General features: G+C 46.0%; 1 protein-coding gene across 2 annotated transcripts; it reads right to left on the bottom strand.

Annotated features, from left to right (window-relative positions):
* Window positions 1–4,118: 4,118 nt before the first annotated feature.
* On the bottom strand, window positions 4,119–22,167 carry ccnd2a (cyclin D2, a). Of its 2 annotated transcripts, none has more exons than XM_084932745.1 (5): window positions 21,055–22,167; window positions 19,510–19,725; window positions 16,990–17,149; window positions 9,806–9,954; window positions 4,119–4,850 (listed from the first exon to the last, which is right to left on the bottom strand). In XM_084932745.1, exons 1-5 carry the CDS (start codon window positions 21,247–21,249, stop codon window positions 4,677–4,679), a joined length of 894 nt encoding a protein of 297 aa, XP_084788871.1. In that variant the 5' UTR covers window positions 21,250–22,167; the 3' UTR covers window positions 4,119–4,676. The 2 variants fall into 2 exon arrangements, with proteins under 2 accessions (XP_084788871.1, XP_084788872.1); XM_084932746.1 differs by lacking the exon at window positions 21,055–22,167 and adding an exon at window positions 20,163–21,037.
* Between the last annotated feature and the right edge of the window lie 501 nt (window positions 22,168–22,668).

Here is a 22,668-nt window from a genome sequence, read left to right on the forward strand (position 1 = left end):
AAGTCCAATGACTGTTCTGAACAAAGAGCTGCTTTCTCTGAATATTTAAAAGGGGAAATGTATAGTTATGGTAATAATTAAAAATAAGACTTTTAGAAATCTTGGAGGATAAGTAGTAAAGATTAGACTAAGAGAGACTAGATACTGGCTTGAGTTTGAGACTTATGGCTGTATGTGGACTGCACCGACTCTTAGAACATATAAATATAAAACATGTGGAAAAGCATATCGCCACACGTGCCTTTATAGTGAGCCCACTGACCAGAGAAGTGATTAATATGATCTTGTTACTGTGTGCCTCTTCTGGGAAACTCCTGACATTCATATAGATTCCCCTCCCCCTTTTCCCTAATTACTCCGACATTCTCCAACAGCAGCTGCTGCCTGAGCAGGACACACACGGCTCAGGAATCTTTCAGGGAGCACAGCGCATCACATTTGTAGGTCTTTATGTTACTTTACTCTTTACTGTTGGCTACACTGTATCCCAGTCTTATATTGCACTTTAGTCTTGCATGGCTTTCAATGCATTATTTTTGTTTTTTTAAAATCACCAGTTATGTAAATTGTATTTCCTTTTACCTGCCTCTTTATTAGCAGATATTGTAACGCTGGTACTGGTTCCAAGGCCCCGCCTCTGCCATCTCTCCCTGAAAGGACACTGCATCCAAGTTCAAGCATCCATGAGATGCACGACACCTCACATTTTGCAGCTCTACAGGATTCAGACGCTCCACTGCGGAGACACCGTACACGGTACTGCATCCAACACATCAGCTGTGGTTCTTTTAATCTGCAGCAGATCCAAAGGAGGAGTAGGACCAGAACCCGTTTTGGTTTTGTGACTATGCATGCATGACTGGATCAACGGGTTCATACACATTTGCAGAAACTGCTTGAAATTCTGGTGGGATGAGTGCATATTGTCCCACGTTCATCATCGTCGTCATTGATGCAGTTAAAGTCGCTGCTGACTTACACACAGACAAACTAATGTCCTGATCAGGAGACAGACACGCAGCCGAAAAGGAACACAGGCCTGGGAAATAGTGAGCTGATGTGGTGTCACACCCTTTAAAGCAGACGTTTATTGAACAGAGGTTGTGCAACAGACATTTGAGGTACATGATATGAGTTATAGAGGAGGGGGAGCGGGCGATTTGAAGGGAAATCTGCACCATTGAAACTTCCAGAAAATGTATGACTGGATGCCACAGGTCAGCTCGAGCCATTATTCTGTGGGAGTTCCAGTGGTGTGCACACAATATCTTTAGACCAAAACACACGTTTCTCACATACAGAATCGATATTTAATGACATTCATAGTGATTGTGGTTATATAAAGCAAGAACTGTACTTTGGCCATCATAGGAATGCTGTTTTTGCCCCTCGCTTGCACACAGTCAGATGTAGCACCAACACGGACAGTAGTGAACATGCTCGAACTATCTGCGGTACAAAATCCTCAAAGAAGCTGTTGCAACGTCACGGCGCTCCCCCTCCAAAAGAGTCCAAGTGGAAGCCTTGCATATTTCCGGCTTCCGCATCTCACCGAGCGAGTCGTTTTCCAACTAAAACAGCAACAGAAGACGTCGTTCTTTTCTTTCCCCTCCGTTTCAGGCTCCCTAACTGCAGAGGTATAGCTGATGAATTTTGCGTTTTTTTAAAATCCAGTAATCTTGAGGTATCGGAAATACCACTGATGGGCAGAATGTGACTGAAGAAGGAGAGCAAAAATAGATAAAGGGGAAAACGAGACATGCTATCTAAGCAAACGGTCAAACTGTACAATGAACATTTCCAGTCGAATACTCGTTTCATGTTCTTCTATCACCATCTACTTCGGTTTCTGAATGTATCTCTTAAGCAGTAAAATAATTATATTATAATACAAATGTTTATAAAATAGCAGCACACTCAAGTGACACATCACAACTAAGTAATGTTATTTTTTTGTATAAATGAAACAAATTCATAGCTTTTAGCAGCGCAAAAAATACAATAAAATATTGACACTTTTTTTTTTTTGTCGTTGTCGATGTCTTCAGTCCTCCTCTGTCCTCTCTTCACTTTGGAATACAGTATCTCTAAGTCTTAGAAAAACCCTTTGTGGGTCTGGTCACCCCGTAAAATATTATCAAACACAAATTGACAAAGGTGGTCTCAAAATAGAACATATGCAACAACATATTGCAGGAAGAATCACAAGTTTGGGAGAGAGCTTACGTCAGGAAAACAGGCAAAATAAAGGGGTCATACCAAATATTCAGATGGGGGACGATTTGGCAAACGGGTCATGAAATCGCTCAGTTTTACTGAAAATCATCCGATCCCCACATTCACACTCAGCAAAGTTACACATGGTCATGGAAAAACAATAAAAAGAAGTCAAAGACACCTTGCTGGGACAAAGCCACGTGACCAAACAAAACAAAATCAGCCGTCTCGCTTTGTTCTGCTGTCTGCCTGGCAGATGAATCCCCTTGCTAATGATTCGAAGCAGCAAAGCTCACCGGGGAAATGTGTTCACTGACAGACAACTGGCCTGGACGGGCGCTACGAAAGCCAGCACCATAAACAGAAACAAACATAAAGGAAAGAAAACAACAACAAAACAACAACTGACCAACCACTGCGACACAAATTCTTTTTTAAACAAAGGCGTTGCTTTATCTTAACATTGCAAACCTCATGGCCCTTTAAAGAACATGTGCAAACCTGGATGTTAAGACCACCCTTGCTGGTAGCGCCCTGCCTCCCTGGCTGTGATGCAGATAAATAGAAAGAAAAATTCAAGTAAAAACAAAATCATTTCTTGACATTGTAAAAGAAAATCGACTCGACCCCACAGATCAGAAAGCTGTGTGAATTCATGCTCTTATTTGTTCAGGATCTAAATCAACTTGCAATTTGTTTGACTGGGAATGTTGTTTCTTTGTTTCTTTGTTTGGAATGTGCTTATACGGAAAGTCGCGGGAAGCCTTTTTTTAATTTGACTCCTCCTTTAAAGGCAAATGACTGACGGTTGGGAAACCAGCCCTTCAAAGTAAACCAAAGAAAAGGCTAATGAGGAATAAAAATGAAACATCTGTTCACCTCCAATCACCGTCCATTTCAATTTAATCATCTCCTGGGGAGCATGTTTGCAAAGTGCTTTGCCATTAAAATCATACAGGGGTGTTGAAAACAACCCTATGCGGTACTCCAGATGAGCTTTGACAGTTATTGTCATCCTCTACCCCCCCCCCACCCCCCACCCTAACCCCCCCGCCCCAAAAGATTCCCCAACGCGTGACCTGGCAGCGTACGGTCTTACTTCCTCGTCTCATTTCCACGTAAACGGAAAACCAGGAACATCTTTGTGTGTCGTTGTAGGCATCCGTTACTGACGCCAGCCACGGATACCAGTTTTATTGTTCGTCATCTTCCAGCCACTGGCTGTACAAAGCCCACGTCTCCTACACAGCAGCAAACTTCTGCACCACTAACAACTAAAAGCGTCTCTGTCCCGCCACCCGGTGCTGTGCCTCTCCCCTCAGCCTGCGCTCACCGACACAGAAGAATGAAACTTTCCTCAAGACTCTCCTGCTCTCACATGTGCCACGCATGCTGTGCACGTTCCATCCAGACACAAGAAACACCTCATCGCAAAGAACGACGAACGTGCGATATTTCATTATCGGAACGGCAGTAATAAACAAACGCCTCGCATAACCTCCGAGAAAGATAACGGCCTCTGTCGTCTCACTCGTGGTCCACGCACACAGGTTTATTGTTGGAGAACAACGAACCACGACACACTGTTAATGCACGACGGCAGCGACGTAGCGTAGATGCCCAGTTCTACGGATGGAGAAAGTATATGTAGCCTCGGCTCGCTCCGCTGTCTTTAAATACAGAACTGTAAGCCTGCGACTTTATTCAAGTGCCTTTCGCTGTAGAATCACTGTTAACATAGACACGCACACACTCAGACACGCACACACAAAAACACGCTTGCATCCACAAACTGACACGCACAAGCAGCCAGACAAAAGGAGCTTATTGATCTCTACTATTCATTTCAAAATACGTCCAATGATAATAATAATAATAACAATTACTAATACTACTGATAATTATCATCATCCCGGGTCTTCCCTGATAATGCGATCCACCCACTTTCAGCAAACAGTATCACGGCTTCCTCAGTCGCACACTCAGCACACAACAGTCGAGGAGCTCGTTCAGCGGCCACAAACGTAATGGTGACAGTACTCGTAACGCAACGATAGAGAAGCCCCAGTGTGATCCCGCAATTTCCAAATAGTTTCCGTCTCAGCCTCATTATCAATCTATAGTTAAAATATAACTTAAAAGATCATACTATACAATCAGGCAGAATGCAAATATGATTGGCTTCCCTTCTGGATATCCAAGGCATCAGAGCTTCATCTCGGATCAAATTTGATGCATTTATGCTATAACGTCATCGAAAATCTATTCTGCGAGCAGGTGTTTTCGACTTGTAGAACAGAAAATCTACACACACAAAAAAAACTAGCAAGCATTGCTGTCTTTTGTTTTTAACATTTTTACATTTTGTTCTTTTTTTCTGCTTTTAAGAAAATTGAGTTTTTTTTGTTGGTTTCTATTTTTGTTTTTGTAAATCCTGTGCAATGATGCCCTCTGGTGGTTCACAAGTTGACATCGCGGACGTCTGTCGGGGTGGAGGATTGATCCAGCTCGTCCAGGCCTTTCCCACTCAGGCCTCTCTGAGTTTGCTGCTGTTGCTGTTGCTGCTGCCGTCCTTCGCGTAGGCTGCTCACCAACACGCGCTCGATTTGTTCCTGGCACTCTTTTAGAACATCCTGCAATGCAAAAGACAATCGAGAGGTTACATAAATTTTTTTAAATCTGCAGTCAAGGAAGTGTGTTTTTCCTGCTTCTTCATCAACTCAGAGTTCCAGTTTGGTACGATCGGGCACATTCAAAGCGAGACTTTATCATGAAACTAAAGAGCAAACCAATTCTGTTACTTACAATTTAAACTTAGAAGTTAAACCTTTGAATTTTATATCAAGCATGTAACACAAACATTATGCCCTATAATATCAATCTGCTGTTCAGAAAGTGCTTCGGCCATGATGACGGCGTCTCGCTGTGATTTTAAATGACAGCTGACTTTCGAGCTGCTGCTTCCAAAAAAACAACAGACATGGGCCAGACCCAAGCATTACATCAGCCCACCGGGGTTGTGCAGCGAATACCATCACTATCGTCCTCATGTAGCCTACGCACATGCACCGGCATGCACACACACACACACGCATACCTCTGCCCTCCCCCATCCAGCCACCCACCACCTCTGCTGTTCCCCAAAACACACAAAACCCAAACAGGAGTCGTCTTGACAACGGCGGCTGAAAACACAGGTAGTATTAAAGCTATGTTAATTACATCCACCTCCTGTGGGAACACAAAGGTGGTGCTTTTTTAACGAGAGCCAGTCTGTGCGCCCGCCTGCCTGCAGGGGATCCATCTGAGACCCAGCCGCATCGACTTACACCATCAAAGGCCACCAAGGAAAACTGAGAATCCACCTGGGAGACAAACTCCTCAACAGCACCAAGGCCTCTTATCCTTCCCCGGGAGAGGGTTGAGAGAGGGGACAGTGCAGCGCAGTAAGACGGGGGTAGGAAGGGGGGGTTGAAGTAAAAGAGTGCTGAATGGGCTGTTAGCGTCAGAGAAAGGTCAAACTGTTTTAAGGAGGGTCATTAAATACCTAAAGTACCTCAAAGGATCTTTAGTCCCAGGAGCTCAAACTAATTATCAGATTTAAAATGATGACATATGAAATTTAAAAAATCTGTGTTGCTGCAAAACAACAACAGTGATATCATGTAGCATAAGGTGCAGGTGACCAACCATTAATAACGCACATGAAGAAGATGCCAAGTGTACTTTGCAGAGCTGATTGACTGAGAAACTGTCCTGAGAACAAAATGCTGTCCCTAACAGAGAGCTAACACTGCTCTCTGGTGGTAAAACACTTCAAAAACAACTGAAGCCGTGTTGCTTCCTTTTAGCTCTGTGCACGCACATGCATGCATGACCTGCGCCTTATAGCACGAGACGTCAGTGGGAATCATGACTGAAAAGATGGGTGAAAGTGTACCGCTTGTGGAGCGCTGAGACATTCTTTAGAAATTTACAGCTAATTTAAACCTGATGGCCTCAGTCCAGCCCGTTACAGCCTCTGGTGCAGCGGAGCCTCGATGAAATAGGAACCGGGCCCTCACTCACGTCAGAGTTGCTCTCAGGGAGCTGTGGCAAAAGGTCACAATGTCAAAGGTCAAACAGCACGACACATAACAGAAGGAAGAGGATTTATATACTATGTGAAAAAAGAAGCCATTACAAGGCCACTACCAAAATACTAAGTGAGAGCTCCCCTGACATCTTAATTCTACCAGTTTTTGACTGATCTGGGCTGCACGCCTCTGGGCCAACACTTTCCTCAGCATTGGCTTTGACATGGAGGAAACCCCACCAGAGTCTGTCCCTTAATCTTCTCCAGTTGGTGGCCACTAATGTGGGGGTGTGTTCATGCACACATGCAAAGTCTTCCCACCAACATGTGCCTCATTGGTCATAAAATCTCAATTCCTGTGAGAAAATGGACTCAAACGCCGAACATGTAAAGGAACTGCTTGTGTCCTACCGCAAGAATGCACGCCTTCATTTCTTAAAAGACATTCTCCCCCCCGTCTGCGCTGCTCTTTAGAGCGGCAGTTCGGATCCCTCGCCAAGCCCCGTGGGCTTTATTTGAGAACCTTTAATGACTTCAGTGTGCGACTACTGGAAACACCGATGCTGTTTCCACAGAAGCTGTAGGTACTCGGACAATGAAGGGGCGAACAGCGCTGAATAAATTCACCATGGGACGCAGCGTTGCACTTAAGCATCTTACTTTGCAGCCTCAAACCGGAAAACACATGACCACCTCTGATCCTTTCTTGTAGTCATAGTCCTCCCTCTGCCCACCCCAAACATACATCATACTGCAACAGTCTGTCAGTCTGACAAATCGTGGCATGCACTGTATCCCTGGGCGGCCTTTGTGATACTGGCAGCGGGAGGAAGTCGTGCAGACAGACAAAACCAAAAGGAAGAAATGTATGAAGCGTGGAATGTGTTTTAACTGCTGACTGTACCACACAAGACAGTGTTGGCTACTCTGGGAGGATTTGGTGGTCAGACAGCTGAAACACACACACAGGCAGGGACGCACTACGAATCTCAGGGAATCTGAAAACAAAATATCCCGGGGCTGACGCTGGAAATAAGAAGCCACCACATGACTTGAATTTCCACAAGTTACAATAGAAATGTGACCTTTCCCTTTCTTTAGCCCGCATGCCTGAAACACCACAAGTGATGCCACAGGCTGTGCTAATAGATATAATCCATCGTAATAAATGCACCTTTTATTATTATTTCAGCATTTTGTCCCCAGGAAATAACTGTGATTAAAAAAAGAGGCAGAAAAACAAAGGGAGCAATGGGAAAATGTGTTTCCGGTGTCTTAGCGTGTGACCCCGGCTGAAAAAAGATGAATGAAAGACTGAGAGAAAACAATCTAATCTGGGAAGCGGTGCTCTTAAACCCTCTCCTGCCTCCGTTTCCTGTTTTAATCAATCAAGAGTAAACGGATCCGTCTCCTGCTTTAAACTCTTACATTTCTGCTCATCTCACACACAAACACACACACAGCCCCGTCTGCTCGCCCCACGAGGCCACACCAGGTGTTTGCGAGGCAACACGCATTCCTGCAATGGCCCAAAGATGGTGACTTGGCCCTATCGCATTTCCACTGGAAAACCGCAGCTTCTGGATACCACACATGCCAGCGGGGTGCCAGGGGGTGGCGTCGGCCACGGCGCTGTTGGCAGCAGCAGCTGCAGCGGTTGGCGAAACTCGCTCGGCCTTCATATTTCGCCTGGCTCTTTGGCCGAGCGGCTACGAGTCGCTGCTCGCCGAGCCTCTGTGCCGCCAGCCAAAATCACACGGGGTATGTTACGCGTACTCTTTTAGACTCGTACCACCTCGCTGGTGTCTGAAGTCTAAATGAAGGTAGGGCTGGTCTTAGGTTGCCAAAATGACACAAAGCGGTTGAGCTTTTGTGAAGGTAGGGTCGCTGCTAAAATGACACAGCATTTCCTCTTTTACCAAAGCCTGCACGCTGAGACTGACAAAGGGCGTAAATAGGACTGACGCCACTTATTAATACTGACAGGTAATTCTGGGCAGTGAGATTTTTTGCTGGTGTTGCACGTGGTGCACGAGCCTGATGCGAGGATCTCAGGAAAATCTTTTAATACCCTAAGCTTCGCTTGGCAGTTCACACTAAAGCCCTATATGTTGAATTAGGACGGGCGCCTTTTGCTTTTTCTCCCGTGTTTACCGCGAGCCGTGGCTTGTCTGAATCCAGGAATGTAAGGAGTTGATCGCTGAGACACAGCGCCACTTAATTCCCTCGAGTCTAAGACCTAGCAGCCTAAAACACACTGAGGCCCTGTGCTGCTGAGGCCAACTATTTGTTTTTCCTCAGCTGCTGAGCGAGACTTCACACAGCTCGCACCAGAGGGAGCCATGCTCTCCAGCAGCGCTGCATTATGGACCATAGGAGGAGACAAGAGAGGCCCGATTGTCGCGAGGGAGGCATAACACCCCCTCGGTGTCCTTTTCACACTTCAACAGCTTTCTTCCACCTCCTCCTCCCCCTCTGCCTCCTTTTCAGGCAGAATTTAACATGCCACGGCCGATGCTCGGGATCTGTGTCGTGCCCCCTGTGCACTCTGCACACAGTTTAGATTAAGTCTGCCATTACCAACCAAAAGACGTTTTCATCACGTTAGGTATTAGCAGCACTCCTGGCAAGGTGGTGGTTGTGGACCTGTGCTCGACAGCTTACCCTCCGGGGACTAAAGAAGAAGAACTTCACAGGTTACGCTTCTGCCCAGCTACTCGTCTTAGCAGCGAACTACAGACAGACAAAATCCTCTCTGGTGTATGATGAAAGCCAGGAATCTCAGAGTTAGCAGGGGCCCTGCCTGTGTTTGGACATGGCTTATCCTCTGGTGCAACATTCACTGTACCAGGCAGCCGCACAACAGCTTCACCGGCCTTCCTGTCAGTTACAGAGCGATTTAGAGGAGCCTTTACACGAGGGAGCTGCTGGACTGATAGAGTTTTAAAGACAAGTCATCGAGACAAATATCGATCATTTCTTTAAATGAAGACATTTTAGCTCAGTCTCGTGCTCATTTTTATTAAAATTGGCAGTAAATCTCCCCTAAAATATGCCCGTGTGAAGCCAAATCTCAGTGACATTTCAACTTTTGTCTGTTGCGCACACACAGCCTCAACAAACATGTGGCATTTCTTAACTTGCCATGTACTTTCCAACAGAGTAGCATGTTTGGTCGGGCAAAAAAACAACCCAATTACTTGAGAAAAGCAAAACCTGTTTCAGTGGTAATAAGATAACTTAAATGTGTCACTTCACTAGAAATCTTCCAAAAGTTAGCTTCCAGTGCAGGAAACAGCTGATTAAGCACTGAATCATAGTTACTGTAACACTTGTACTCTGATAACCAGTTAACATGTAACCAATGTCTGCAGAGTCACTAATATTTAGTCACACTGATTAAAATATTACTCAGCAACAAATCCCCTACATTCCAGATGTAAGTATTAACTCTTAGCGCTGGAACACGCTGGATATTTAAATCGATCGAGCTACAGTGACAGGTAAACTTACCACTTCTGTGTTTGTAATCTTTGCCAGCAGGTCCGTCAGACTGTCACCCCACTGCGACTGGTCGGCTGAATCGAGCTGCAGGCCGCAGATCGCTGCCCCCACACTTCCTGTAGCGATCATGGATGGAGGGTACATGGCGAATCTGAAATCTGTTAGAGGAATAAAAACGTTTGAGTTAAATGTGAGTTTGTTAGTCTGAAGTACGAGCGTATGAAGTCAGGAAGCACAATCTTTGGTCAGGTGGGTGCATGTATTTACCACTGGTTTCTTTACTGCACTTTTCAGTTCGCAGGGTACAGATACGGTATGATTTAGTAATCTAGCAGTCAGCTAATAAATACTCCTTCTATTGCACCGGCTATGAACGCTGGGCTCGCTAATGACCAGGGGCCTGGATAATGAGGGTTCACTGGGCTTGTAAAGGAGCTGAAAAGCAACCACCCTCACCCCGATGCAGTCCCCCTTTCCCCAGCCCGGCCCCTTTTCTTCCATCTCCTGAGTAAATCGTGTGCTCGCTGAAAAAAGCCCCATAGCGCTTGGAAAAGAAGGAATAAAGAGGCTCAGTGCCTTTGCCAATGCGCACTGCTGTAGGTCCTTTTTCCACGTGTGGTCACAGGCGTGCGTCTCAAAGACCAATAACCTTGTTAGCTCCCCTCGCTGTCATTCATAATGCAAATGAGACAGCTTGTGAACGGGCCAGAAGCCCGAAAAGGCAACTGGCATACAGTGAGAGAGGGAGACAGACAGACAGGGAGAGGTTTTCTCTTCACGCACGCACGCCGCACACACACACGCACACACACACACGCACGCACACGCGCGCACACACACACGCATGCACACACACACACGCACACACACACACACACACACACACACACACACACACACACACACACACACACACACACACACTACCTTCTGCATTCTCTCTTTATGTCTTGCTCAACTTCTACCTTTCTTCTTGGGTAACACATGGCCTGCTTGGACGGCCAGTGAATGCCACACATGCCGCCGTCTTTGTTGCTACAACAGGCAGCGGTTTGCATTGGCGGCCCTCCTATCTTTTAGCATATTAATAGAGTGGCGGGCCTATGAGAGGGAAGGCAGAAGAGTGTGACTCCATTGTCCAGAGTCATCACCTCATTTCACCCAAATGAGGGACGCGGCATCCATCCTCTCGCCACCGATTCCAATTCAGCTAGACAGGCTGCACAAAGACCCTGGCTGGACTTGAGGACAGGGGCTTGACAGGGGGGGAGGAAGACGAAGAGGGCGGCGATGGACGGTGCGGTGACGAGGCAAGCGGGAGAAAAGAGGGGAAGGTCGCAGGCGTGGTGGGAGGAGGGGGAGCTAGACGACTCTGCTGCACATCGCTCTCGAGTCTGCGTCCAGACCCTTGTGAAGTTTTGGAAGAAGAAAAGACTTGCCCTCCAGTGACCCTCACCTCCTGCCTCCCATCCAACCCCCCACCCCCAATCCCTCCCTGCAAGTATTTCTCTGTTCCTGGGCCACCTCTGGGTTAGAGGAGTGAGCAATGGGGGCATAGAAACAGCCTGCACATTAACATATTGCTATATTCAATTGCAAAGCAAACCGCGTGCGATGGCTCTGAAGGAGATTTTTCTTCCTTCTTCTTTTTTTTATTTGGAATCAAAGAGGTAGCCCCTTTGATAGCTGCAAAGGCAGCCTCTCACTGCCTTTTTAACATGCACAGCCAGGCGCTTTCTCATCTTGTGGGCTCAGTGTTGACAAATAAATGAACTTATTATACACCCCTGTGTTAGCCGCTGGGCCTCTGCCAAGGGGGCGATTTATTAAAGGCTACCTCGAGCCAAGAGGAAAGAGCGCACAAAGCCCCCCGGCATTACATCACTGCTGTAAGAGCACAACTTTCTATAGAGGACTGAGACGACAAAGGCATACAAGGATTTACTGTAAGTGTGCAGTGAGCGCAGAGCGACAGGCGAGGCAACAGACACCTCAGCGACACAGGCGAGAAACAATGCGCCGATGCCTGCGTGCTTTCAGATGCAGACACACACTGACCCCCCCACACACACACGCACGGCACAGATGTTGGTTTGTGGGAGAGCTGAGTGGCAGGCAGTGGGCAGCAAGCTGATTTTTCGCACTCAAGACAAGACAGGTCTGTAGCAGAACAAGGACGTGCGCGTGCAGCCGATGCGGGCTGACACTCGGGCCTGGTGGCTGCTGCATGTGGGGGGAAGAATGGCTGTATTTTAGGAGGCCCTCATTGATATTCATGTTGAGGATAAACAGTGTATGTAGCTGAGTGGGGACGCCTGCGATGGAAAGCTCCCTGTGAGCAGCGGCTGGCTGGCCCGGCCTGCACGCCTCTCAGCCCCTTCAATGGCCCTTTCTCCTCCCTGTGCCCCCTCGTCTCCATTCCTCCCTGTTCCTACCCCATGAAACTTCATCCTCGGGCCACCGGTCGCACATTCTCCTGCCCTACATGGCCCGCTCCATCTGGGTGGCTGCAACGCACACCACGCACATTAAAATTGTAAATTAATTAAAGTTGGAAAGTTGAACAACAGCCAAAGAAAAAGACGAATTTACCCCGACCTCTCTTTCCACAGCGATAAATCAGCTTCTTGTATTCTATACATGTAGCGCTTATTGAACTTGTTTATTAAGGGAGCGCCGTTACGAGGACACGGGGTTTGGTTGACTGATTAAGGTTAAAAGCAAACATCTCTTTAGGACTGGCATGACAGTATGTTTCACCACTAACGCAACACAGACCGTCAGCCAAAACGACCTCTGTGGAGAGCTTCTCAGAAGACAATCCACCTACCGCGGCTGGCCGAGGCCCACGCGCCGGGTTTTTTCCACAAACGCCAAATTAACAAACAACAACTTGATATTTCTGTCATTTCCATTGCTTCCTGTCTGGCTATCACTCTGGAAACAAGCTAAAAAACCCAAACCTGTGAGAGTTGCACGCTCTTGCTCAGAATTTTATGTTAATTGTAAGCTGCCCTTTTAGCCTCTCACTATCACATCCTGCGTCACAGCTGCAGTCTTGAGTAACATCAGTGTTGAGGAGCAAACAGATTTGGAGTGCGATTTTTCTCCCGAACATGGTTACAGTTTGGATTAAATCGACTAAGCTTCATTCAAAAATCTCGGGCTATTCGTCCCTTTCAGATGACATCGTGTGGACTATTGTAATTCAGTGTCTGTACCCAATATACTGTCATGCTGCTCCATCGCTACCTCAGCAATCACCACGAATTCCCTGCTCATTGTTAAAGAACGAATAAACAATCTGTAAACATGCTGTCGGGTGTCCCTGACAGACAAACCGAGGCACAGCCGGTACCATGCACCGCTCTCCTCTCACAGAAGCATCGCGTCGGTGCCGACAGGCCACAAAGTGACGCTCAGCCACGGGTCAGAAGTTTAGCTGACCTCGGTGGCCGCTCACATCAGCTGATACCCTTCTATGCATCTACTCGGCAACTGTCATAATATGACACGCCATTTAAGTTGCATTAGCGTGCCAACAGTTGTAGCACATCTGCAAGCTGCTTTGTAACCCACCCCCTTTGCCTGCTGTGTCTTCATCAGTCTCATCTGATGTGATCAATGTGAGCGATTCTCGTTTTTCCGTCCGAATAGCAAAAAAAAATCTTCCGTTTAGTGTATCGCTCCTGCAACAACCTCAAAGTGCTGTCGCAGTAGTTTTGATTAGATCCAACAGTTATATTTTCCTGTTCACGTCCTGCTTTTGAAATAAAGAACTAAATCCCAATGACAGCATTTAAAGGCCGTATCAAGTAGCCTTTAAAGAGGAAGACAAAAATTAGGGGACGGTGTGCTGAGAAAAATGTTGAGTCAAACTATCTGGAACCAAAGCATTTACTTTAGTACAAATATTAGTCTTTGTGGTTAACATGACGTCCGAGAAAAACACGGAAGATTTTGATTTCTAAACCTTTTTGCTGGGATAATTGTAGCAGCCGAAGCAAAATGTCTGTGATATCCGGCGTGACTCAACCAGCCGCAGGATTTATACTGTGGTGCTGATTAAACAGCAAGGTGAAGAGGAGAACTCAGGACGTGCCACTCGATGATTCACCCTGTGTGTCACGTTACTGGGCACATACTGTTAGGAAGCCTTTTCCTGCTTCATCTGTTGACAATGCAGGCGGACCGGACATGATTCCTCACATCAGCGGAGCGTGCAGGGAAAGGATAATTCGCTGGAGAAGGTGGCTAATTTGTTCGGGTTCTGACTCATCAAACACGGAGGGGATTTTATGTAAACAAACACCAGCAAAGCTCTTTTCACTGAACACATCTGAGATGAATCATCCATCTTTACAATGCTGAGCCCAGGCTGGAGGGGATTCTCCGTGCCACGGCCGCTTGGAGTCGAAGCTACAAGGAGCATTCCTGCCTCTGGACTAGAGAGACTTAGCAGGCAAAACAAAAGAAAGAGGGCTTGTGAATCAAGCTGCGACATTTGAGCTGTCACCGATTTAAAGACGCAGCTCGTAGAACCCAGAAAAGGCCAAAGAGGCCGAAAGCTGCCGGTTTCCAAAAAGCTAAATTTAAACATTCCCAACATGCAGGTTGGGAATAAAATAAACGGAATAACACCAAAGTTACACTGGAGTTGAAAGTAAGCACGGCTCGAGTTCCCTCGTGTTTGTCAGCTAGTGAATCATTAGTTGTCCTGATAAACTAACCAGTTAATCATCAAGTCCCTTCATACGTAGTTGAAAGACACTTCCACATACCAGCAATAAGTGATCAAATACTATTCGGAGACAAAAGAACGAGCGCTCATTACTTAGATCCCAACTTGTAGCGAAATCTGCATTGTGTCGAGTCTCTCTTGGAGAGCGCTGCTGGCCCGGATCCAGAGATTTCTTTTGATCAGCTTCTGTGACCATTGTCACCATTCCATGCATACCATTACAGAAAAAATGCACCCAGCCAATATGGCAAGAAGATGGGGCTCAATGACCGCAGCAGACAGGTTGGGCTGCATCTGTCTGCCCCACGCACCCCGTCCATTCTCCCACTTTAACTCGATTGAATAAGAATAGAAGAGGAAGCTCAGAGTGCTCGGTGTCTGTGTCTAGGAACGGAGGTTCATAATCTCCCTTAATGAGCTTGTTTCTGGGCTATTATCCGGCAGCCTGCCTGAGGGAAACGCTGGCGTTTCCTATCAAGTGGCCCTGCAGCGCTGACCCTCACACGGCTCTGCATATGAAATGTAAGGGCCAAGCCTTTTGTCTCCTTTCTCCCAGTCTCTAGCTGAGCCCCTGAGCCATTTGCATAGTCCTGAATGGACCAGCCAATGTTATTAATTAATACAGAGCCAGCCTGCGCCACCTGACAAAATCCCACCGAGTGGCCCGAACGGAACTGTTTCATCAAAAGAGAGGAGCCATTAGGAACGAGAGGCCTTATTCTCCTCTCGAGAACAGAGAGCCGTGGTTTTACGCGTGTTTTCTTTTCCCGTAAAGGGACAGCGGCGGTGGGACCGGGGCCACAGGTGACCCCGCTGTCGACCGGCTCGTAAACGTAAATCCTCCCGAGAGAGAAATCCTCCTGCGCCTTTACCTTCTCAACTCTGCTCAGAGGATGTCTTCGAGGAGGATTCTCACCAGATAACCCGAAGATTTACAGCTGGGAATGTTTCACAAACGGGGTCTCGTATTCCCAGAGATCCTCCGATGCACCAAACCGTTGACTCACTCGTGCTGTATCTTTCCTCATTTTGCCCTCACTTTGTGCTTGCCTGGATACGGAGCGTGTACACAAATAAACGGCCCGATGACGGTCCAGAGCGATCTCCACAGCGAGGCTCTCCTAGAGTACAGTGTCAGGAGGACGATTCTCGTAAATTTATTTCCACTGCCTCATTGAAGCAATTACGGACAAAGTGCGCGCCGAGTCTTTCGCAACGTTGCTTGGGGAATAGGTCCGATCACTGACACGCTGTCATTCCAAACATTAATCCTCTGGCAAAAATACGGGGTGAGACAGGAAAAAAGTGAGATATGAGAAAACTGAGGGAACCGGACAGAGGACACAGGGAAAGTATTAAAAAATGAAGCGTCATTTCAGACTCTGCTGTCTGTATTGAATCCATTGCACAATCGGTGCAGGAGATCGCCTCATGCTGCGATTGTCACATGTCTATTCATCTAACTGTGTACACTCCTCCCAATGTTGTCAGCAGAAGGAGGTGTTTCCCATGTGTGTGTGTGTGTGTGTGTGGGGGGGTGTTAGTTAGCATTCCTATTTGTGACCTGCAGAGAAAATGAAGCAGCTGCTGGTCGCTGACCAGTTTGGGGGGGGGGCAAAGAGCATTATTAAGGATGACTTGTGCGGTTATCCAAAGTAAACGTTCGCACAAAGTCCTCAAGCGTGTCCAGAAGCAGTGGAGGAAGGTGCTCGTGGCCCTGCCTGGTTTGTAGCTCTGATCGTGGTGACCTAAGGGAAATCTGCCCTATTACAAACGCTATCATGTCCTCCAGCAGCGGGGCGTGGAGGCGCGTGACGTTAAGAGAGAGAGAAAGAACGTAGGAAATTTGAAAACATGACATGCCTCAGATTTGGCAGCACAAAAACAATACACTCCTCTGGCCCTGACTCCCCTCACCCCTCTTGCATCTTCCCCACTTTGACCTCACTCTCTCTTCATATCACGTTGAGGCTCTCGTTCCTTCCATCCCTCCCTGCATGTTTGATCTTACGGGAACCATTCAGCTCAAGTGTAAAAAGACAATGGTCTGCCTGCCTCCACCCTTGTCCGTTTGTCTTTTCGACCCCCCCAATCAGGCTTTGAAGTGTTACTTCAGAGGCCGCTGGGAGAAGACAGACGATGGATGTCAGACCTAAGAGGCTAACACTTTTACGACTAATGCTTTTCTTAGGAAGAATATTTTCTCACTGAAGGTAAGGCTAGCTGTGACTGGCCCATAACAGATCTCCAAAGAAGACTTGGACACGGCCCTGAAAGAAGAAACGACAAAGACAACACTACAAAGTATGCTAGCGTAAGCCATTAGCGCTTGATTTGATTTGGCACAGACGAAAGAAAAAAGATCAAGGAAAAGATACGGTCATCTTTGGACTCAATTCGTCCAGACTGGCTCAGCGATTCATTGCAGGGAATCGAATCGAACGTTTCCTACCTGTGGCGCAGAGGGCGATGAAGGTCTGGACATGTTTCCGAATAAGTGCCAGCTTATCCTCGGGCAGCGGCAGCCTTCTCACGATGTGCTCGATGAAATCGTTCGGCGTTACTGCTGCCAGGTTCCACTTCAACTTCCCCAGGACCACCAGTTCCCATTCCTAGAGAGAGCGAGCAGAAAAGGGATGGCGGAAAAACAACTTCAGCTGCAGCTCTGCACTTTTATTGTTTAGCCAGGTGCGCTTGAGCCAAAAGTGTGTTAATGTGACATACACGGCGAGCATCTGGAGGTTAAGTGTTATTGTTATTCGTCTCTGCTCGGCTGGGCCTGGGACAGAGAATCACCAGCAGTGCCACCAACCCAGGTGACCCGGCATCACCGTCTCCCTCCCTGTTTGTGTCTGGCATGTGGGGACTTTCCTAAAGAGGCCCATCAGAGGCTCTGCTGTGTGAGCGCAGAGTGAAAACGGATAAGCAGCCTATGTCTGTTGAGCACAGTCAGCATTAAGTATGTCATCTCTTATCTCAATATATCAATCAGAATCCTATTTATACACTGCAGCACTTAGTTACTATATTTTTCCACATAAAGTGTCTTGTGGAAAGACTGAAACTCTGTTTGATTAATCAGCATCTGAGTCTTTCATTTAGATCTCACAGCAGGATGTGCTGACACGTGCTCATCCATCTGCACGTCTGCGTAACACGGGGTGAGGATACTAGGTGTGGCGTTCTCTTTTCTGAGACTGCATTGTTACTTTCACTTCCTAGAGGAGGAGGTGATTAACGAAAGAGCTGGTGACTAATTTGGGAAAAAATTTCAGCGGTTTGGTTCCGCACTGCAGCCTTGTGACTGGGAGGATGGATGTTCTTCATTTTCCCTTTAAGAAGGAGAGACCACATGGACTCGGTCATGAGACAATTCAATATGGCCGGCCCTACTAGCAGCATGCATTTTCCCAATCAAAGTGACCTTTGTCAGTCATGTCATGCTTTGCTATCTTGCTGATGTTTGAGAGACTGAAAAACAGGACATGTTTCTGATGAAATTTGGAGTTTCATAAAGTGAAACCCGTCTTCTTCTGGCTACAGCAACGTTTTTGTCTGATCATTAGCAGCCTCCTGCTATTAAAAGGCGTTTTCCATCGATGACAGTACGCAACACCAAAGCCTATAGCAATAGCTGCGACAAACCTTGCAACACATGCTTTATGCTGACAAGGGTGGCAATCTGGTATCACCCACTTCCTTCTGCTTACTGCCTTCCTCTGGTCACACCTTCTTCGTAAAATTGTGGTTCTCTTTACAAGAAGTTCTTACTAAAGATGAGGACAAAAAAACGATCACATGCCCCGAGCAGCTGATCTGTTTCCTGTATCTGCGTGTCAGCCAAAATACTGCCTTATACAGAAACACAGAAAGGAGGCCTCTGCAAACCAGTTCAAGGACTGAGGGCTTTGTCTCCAGTCTGAACATGAAGGTATCAGAGACGTTTTTTTGTCAAGTGCAGCACTGCATGCAAATGATACGAGTTTTCAGCCACAGCAGCGCATTTTGTTTTCTTTTCAAAATAAGCTGTTTAAAACTGGAACTTTAAGACAGAACCTTCATTAAACAAATGAAATTGTCATTCCAGAAAATTATGGGAAAGCAACAAATCAACAGCAGCTCGTCGGGAACTTGAATGTGCTGCAGCGGCAGTCTGCTCAGTGGGTAGAGCCGCCAGTCAGGCAGCAAGGCAGGCCTGCAACCATCAGCCCCGTCTGAATCATAATATGTGGCCTCTTTCACAACATGGGTGGGATTGGCTGTTGTTTACTGAGGAATGTTTATGTAGCACCACAGAGCAGGAGGGAAAATACTTATCTGATGTGAAACTGACTTAATTAATTGGTTTGCCAGCACAACAGAGCTTATATTCAATAAACAGGACACAGAATAGTGACTTTTTCTGTACCGTGGGTTTCATGTGCAGTTAGAATCAGAAACAGTGACTCGTGACCTCTCGTCAGAAATGTGTGCATCCACAGTTATTTTTGGACACCAGCTAAACTGTAAAAGGCAAACTTGAATTTCTCCGTCTCTCCCTCTCTAGCTCACAGGAACAGAGAACTCTGGCTCCAGTTCAATATGACCTCGCTGATCTGTGAAAAATATCTACCACCAGATGGCGATGGAGACCACCGCACAGGCTGGAAGGTTACTGTAAAGCCTTGAGGGTCTTATACAGTAAAGAGAGCCCTTGTAGAACAATCCTGCACTGAGCTCCTTCCTGCACCTTTCATGTCTAAAGCCTGGACAACCGATTCAGTGAAATGGGAACAGCCCCCATGTCGAGTATACGTCACATTTGAAGCTTTTAAATAAGGAAATACTCGAGAACAACCGGATAAATCCCGGCTTCCAAACGTGCTCTGATGAAGGAGAAGTTATGTAATATGTTTAACCAGCTGATGGTGACAATGTGAGTCTGCAGATGTGTTACTGCAAACTGCGTGAAACACGTAGAACTGTCGCTTACCAGCAGCTCTTGTGGTCTGATGGAGTTATCTGTGTAGATGCACAGCTTCTCTGCAGTTAATGGACGAGTCTCTTTCAATTTGGATGCAAGAAACATGCACACTGCTCCCAGCAGCTGCAGGTTACACTTTTTGGTGGGTACCACTGCTAGAAATCTGTCTAAGTAGTTCATGGCCAAGGGAAAAACTTCTTCCTCGCACTTCTGCTCCTCACAAACCTATAAGGAGACAGCACACAAGGCGACAACGTTGACGACACGTGACTTCTTTTTCAGCGCTTGAAACGTATATAAAACTTTTGTGAAATAACGAAACAAAAGAGTGATCACATAAGAGCACATTTAAAATCAATGACACACATAGTTGGGGCTCAGCCAAGAATTTGCGCCCAGCCCAGATCTGTTGCGACATCACAAAATAATTCGAAAGAAATTATTTCACAAAGACTGAAATAACTTTAAGACACATACTCTCAATAGACTCACATTCCTGCAGTTCATTCACTAAGAAATGAATTCAAGTCACAATCAGCCGAGCCAAAAAAACACCAGGAAAGCGCAGCACACGGAAACACACTTTTTTTTAAAACAGTCGTCATATTTTCATAAAATATTTAAAAATAGAAATAAATTATCTGGAGCGACTTTCTTCACACCATAATGTTCAGGAGACTCTTCCACATCATATCCGACAATTCCTATCCGTATCCATGCGCGATAAATATCAAGAAAATGTCAAAATAAGAGGCAAGTCGCAAGCGGCTGGTGTGGCGTGCCTCACCGCCGAGCCGATATAATTATTTCAAAAATTAATTAAAAATCTCCAGTGCGTCAGATTCTGACAATATTTACATGAAAATAAAGAGGAAAGACTCCAGATTGTTTAGAGAAGGCTGTTGACCAGAAATATTTGACGGATCGTCAACAAATGAACAGAAATCTTCGGCAAGTCACTGGAGACCAAAAGAAGCGATAAGGCCCTCGCCCTTCCCGACATTTAAATAGATATCTAAAGCGATCGCAATGCTTTTTGTGATCGAGTCTGTATTTGGTGCACACCTAAGACCCTCTTCTGTCATTACCGACGGTTTTTAAGCGCTGTTACTTTGCTTTTGACACTGTAAATCCTCTTAAAAGCACTCCTATAAAAACCAACATGGCGATACAGCGCAAGTCAGCATTGAATTGGGGAGTGCATACGTGTGCATGAAAATATTCAGCCTATCTAAAATAATAACATCAAATAATCAACGGGCAACATGTGCAGACACCATGTGAGGCAGATAAAGGAAATCCTCCGGTGTCACAGATGGCACAGCTGCCACTTTCGTAAACGCAGCGATCGGACTTTAAAAATGGAAAGAAATTGCGTTAAACGGCACCGACGAATAATATAAGGAAATAGCAGTCGGAAATATGAGTCGTATGTCATATGTGCTCCTCGGAATATTTCAACCATTGCTCGATAAAGAAATGAAACAAATCGAGAGGCTTTAAAGTCGAGCACGGAAATAATATGTCTTGTCAGCACTCGGTGTTTCGCTATACCTCCAACATCCAAGTGGCCACCATTCTCCTCATGAACGGCTGAATATCTTTCTGGACGCCTTTGAAATAAGAATATTGGGGTAAAAACCTCTCCTCTATAGTCAACAAGCGCTGCAGGACTCTGTCATCGCACAGCAGATTCGGATCGGGACGAGCTCGTATGATGGTGTCCATTTCGAGGCAGAGCAGCTCCATGGTGCTGGTGTTTTCACTGAAGTTAAAAAGTAGGATTTCGCTTTCGGAGACGTCAAAGGCGTGTTGCAGAGCGAAAATGCAAAAAGATGGCAGGAAAAGTCTTTTAGAGGCATAAAAATCGAGACTGCAGGGGCTCCGTAAGAGTAGTCCTGCCTCTCCTTGTTGAGAACTTTTTCCTCTCTCCCCACAGCTCGCCTCTACTTTCGCTGCCTAAGATCAGGCGCATTTAGCCTGCCCTGCGTCCGCCACTGACGCAACTGCATTACTTCTGTATAGACACAACAAGCTGCATTCCAGTCTCTCTTTCTACTGTCCTGCTGTGAAAGACAACTTTTACCAAACTTGATGCATTTTAGATGCAGATGCACAGCAGTGTAGGGGCAAGCACAGAATAACACCATCCAACTATGGCCACGTTATTTTACTAACTGGGGTTCAAATAAGCCAATTAGAGTTATTCCTTTGGCTGCGTTAAAGCATTTAGCCTACTGACAGTGCATTCAGGTACAGTCCTTGCGTGCATTTTTATTGGGGGACTTCTTGTTGATGCTGGTGCCTGATGAACTTATGATGATCGTTACAAAATCAGGATATAGAATTGTTACAATATGTTCATTGTTGCTTTATTATTGCACATATTTTCAGCATCAAAAGGCTCCCAGAAGTCAGCTTTAGTTGATAAAGTGCTTCAAGAGCCCTCTTGTGAAAATAATTTGTATATTAGCTCAGATTAGGGAGCCAATCAGAGAACTAATTTATTGATGTCTGCCACTTTTTTCATTGCATTGCAATGCACTCAGTGAACCTTGGTGCAGATGTGATGCATGTAGATACTGTAGGCAAGCAGCCATAAATACAAGTTAGCACTTAAAGATGCACGCGCACGCACGCGCGCGTCCGCATAGACGCCAAACCCACCAGCGCACATAGACGGACACACATCATTTTATACTTTTTTTTTATAGCCGCCACAAAGCTGCTTGTGGTTTATGAGATAACTTTCTAGGAAATTTCTAGCAGCATTGACTTTTTTTTTTTTCTTTTGCATAATCTTCTGTTAAAGATAACACAAAGATGAGACGCGCTGGATTTGCACAACACAAATAATATCAACAGAAAAAAAATCACTATATATAAATATATATATATATTTATACACACACACACACACGTATATATTTATATACTTTTAATTAGACTTCTGTCATCATTTACATGGAAAAACAAGCAGGTGGAAACGAGAATGTAAGTCGTTGAGCAGATAATTAAAAAAATGACTGCCAAATGATTTAGCCTCACATACAGTCACAAAGAGAATCTGCATGGGTAAATATGTTAATCCCCGTCCCATTCTTAGTCAACTTCAAAGACCGAGCCGTGAAAGAAACGAGACATCAGTGCATCAGGGGAAGACTGGGG

The sequence above is a fragment of the Perissodus microlepis genome, chromosome 7, assembly GCF_051167445.1.
Source record: "Perissodus microlepis isolate ML-2025 ecotype Zambia chromosome 7, ASM5116744v1, whole genome shotgun sequence".
Taxonomy (NCBI): domain Eukaryota; kingdom Metazoa; phylum Chordata; class Actinopteri; order Cichliformes; family Cichlidae; genus Perissodus; species Perissodus microlepis.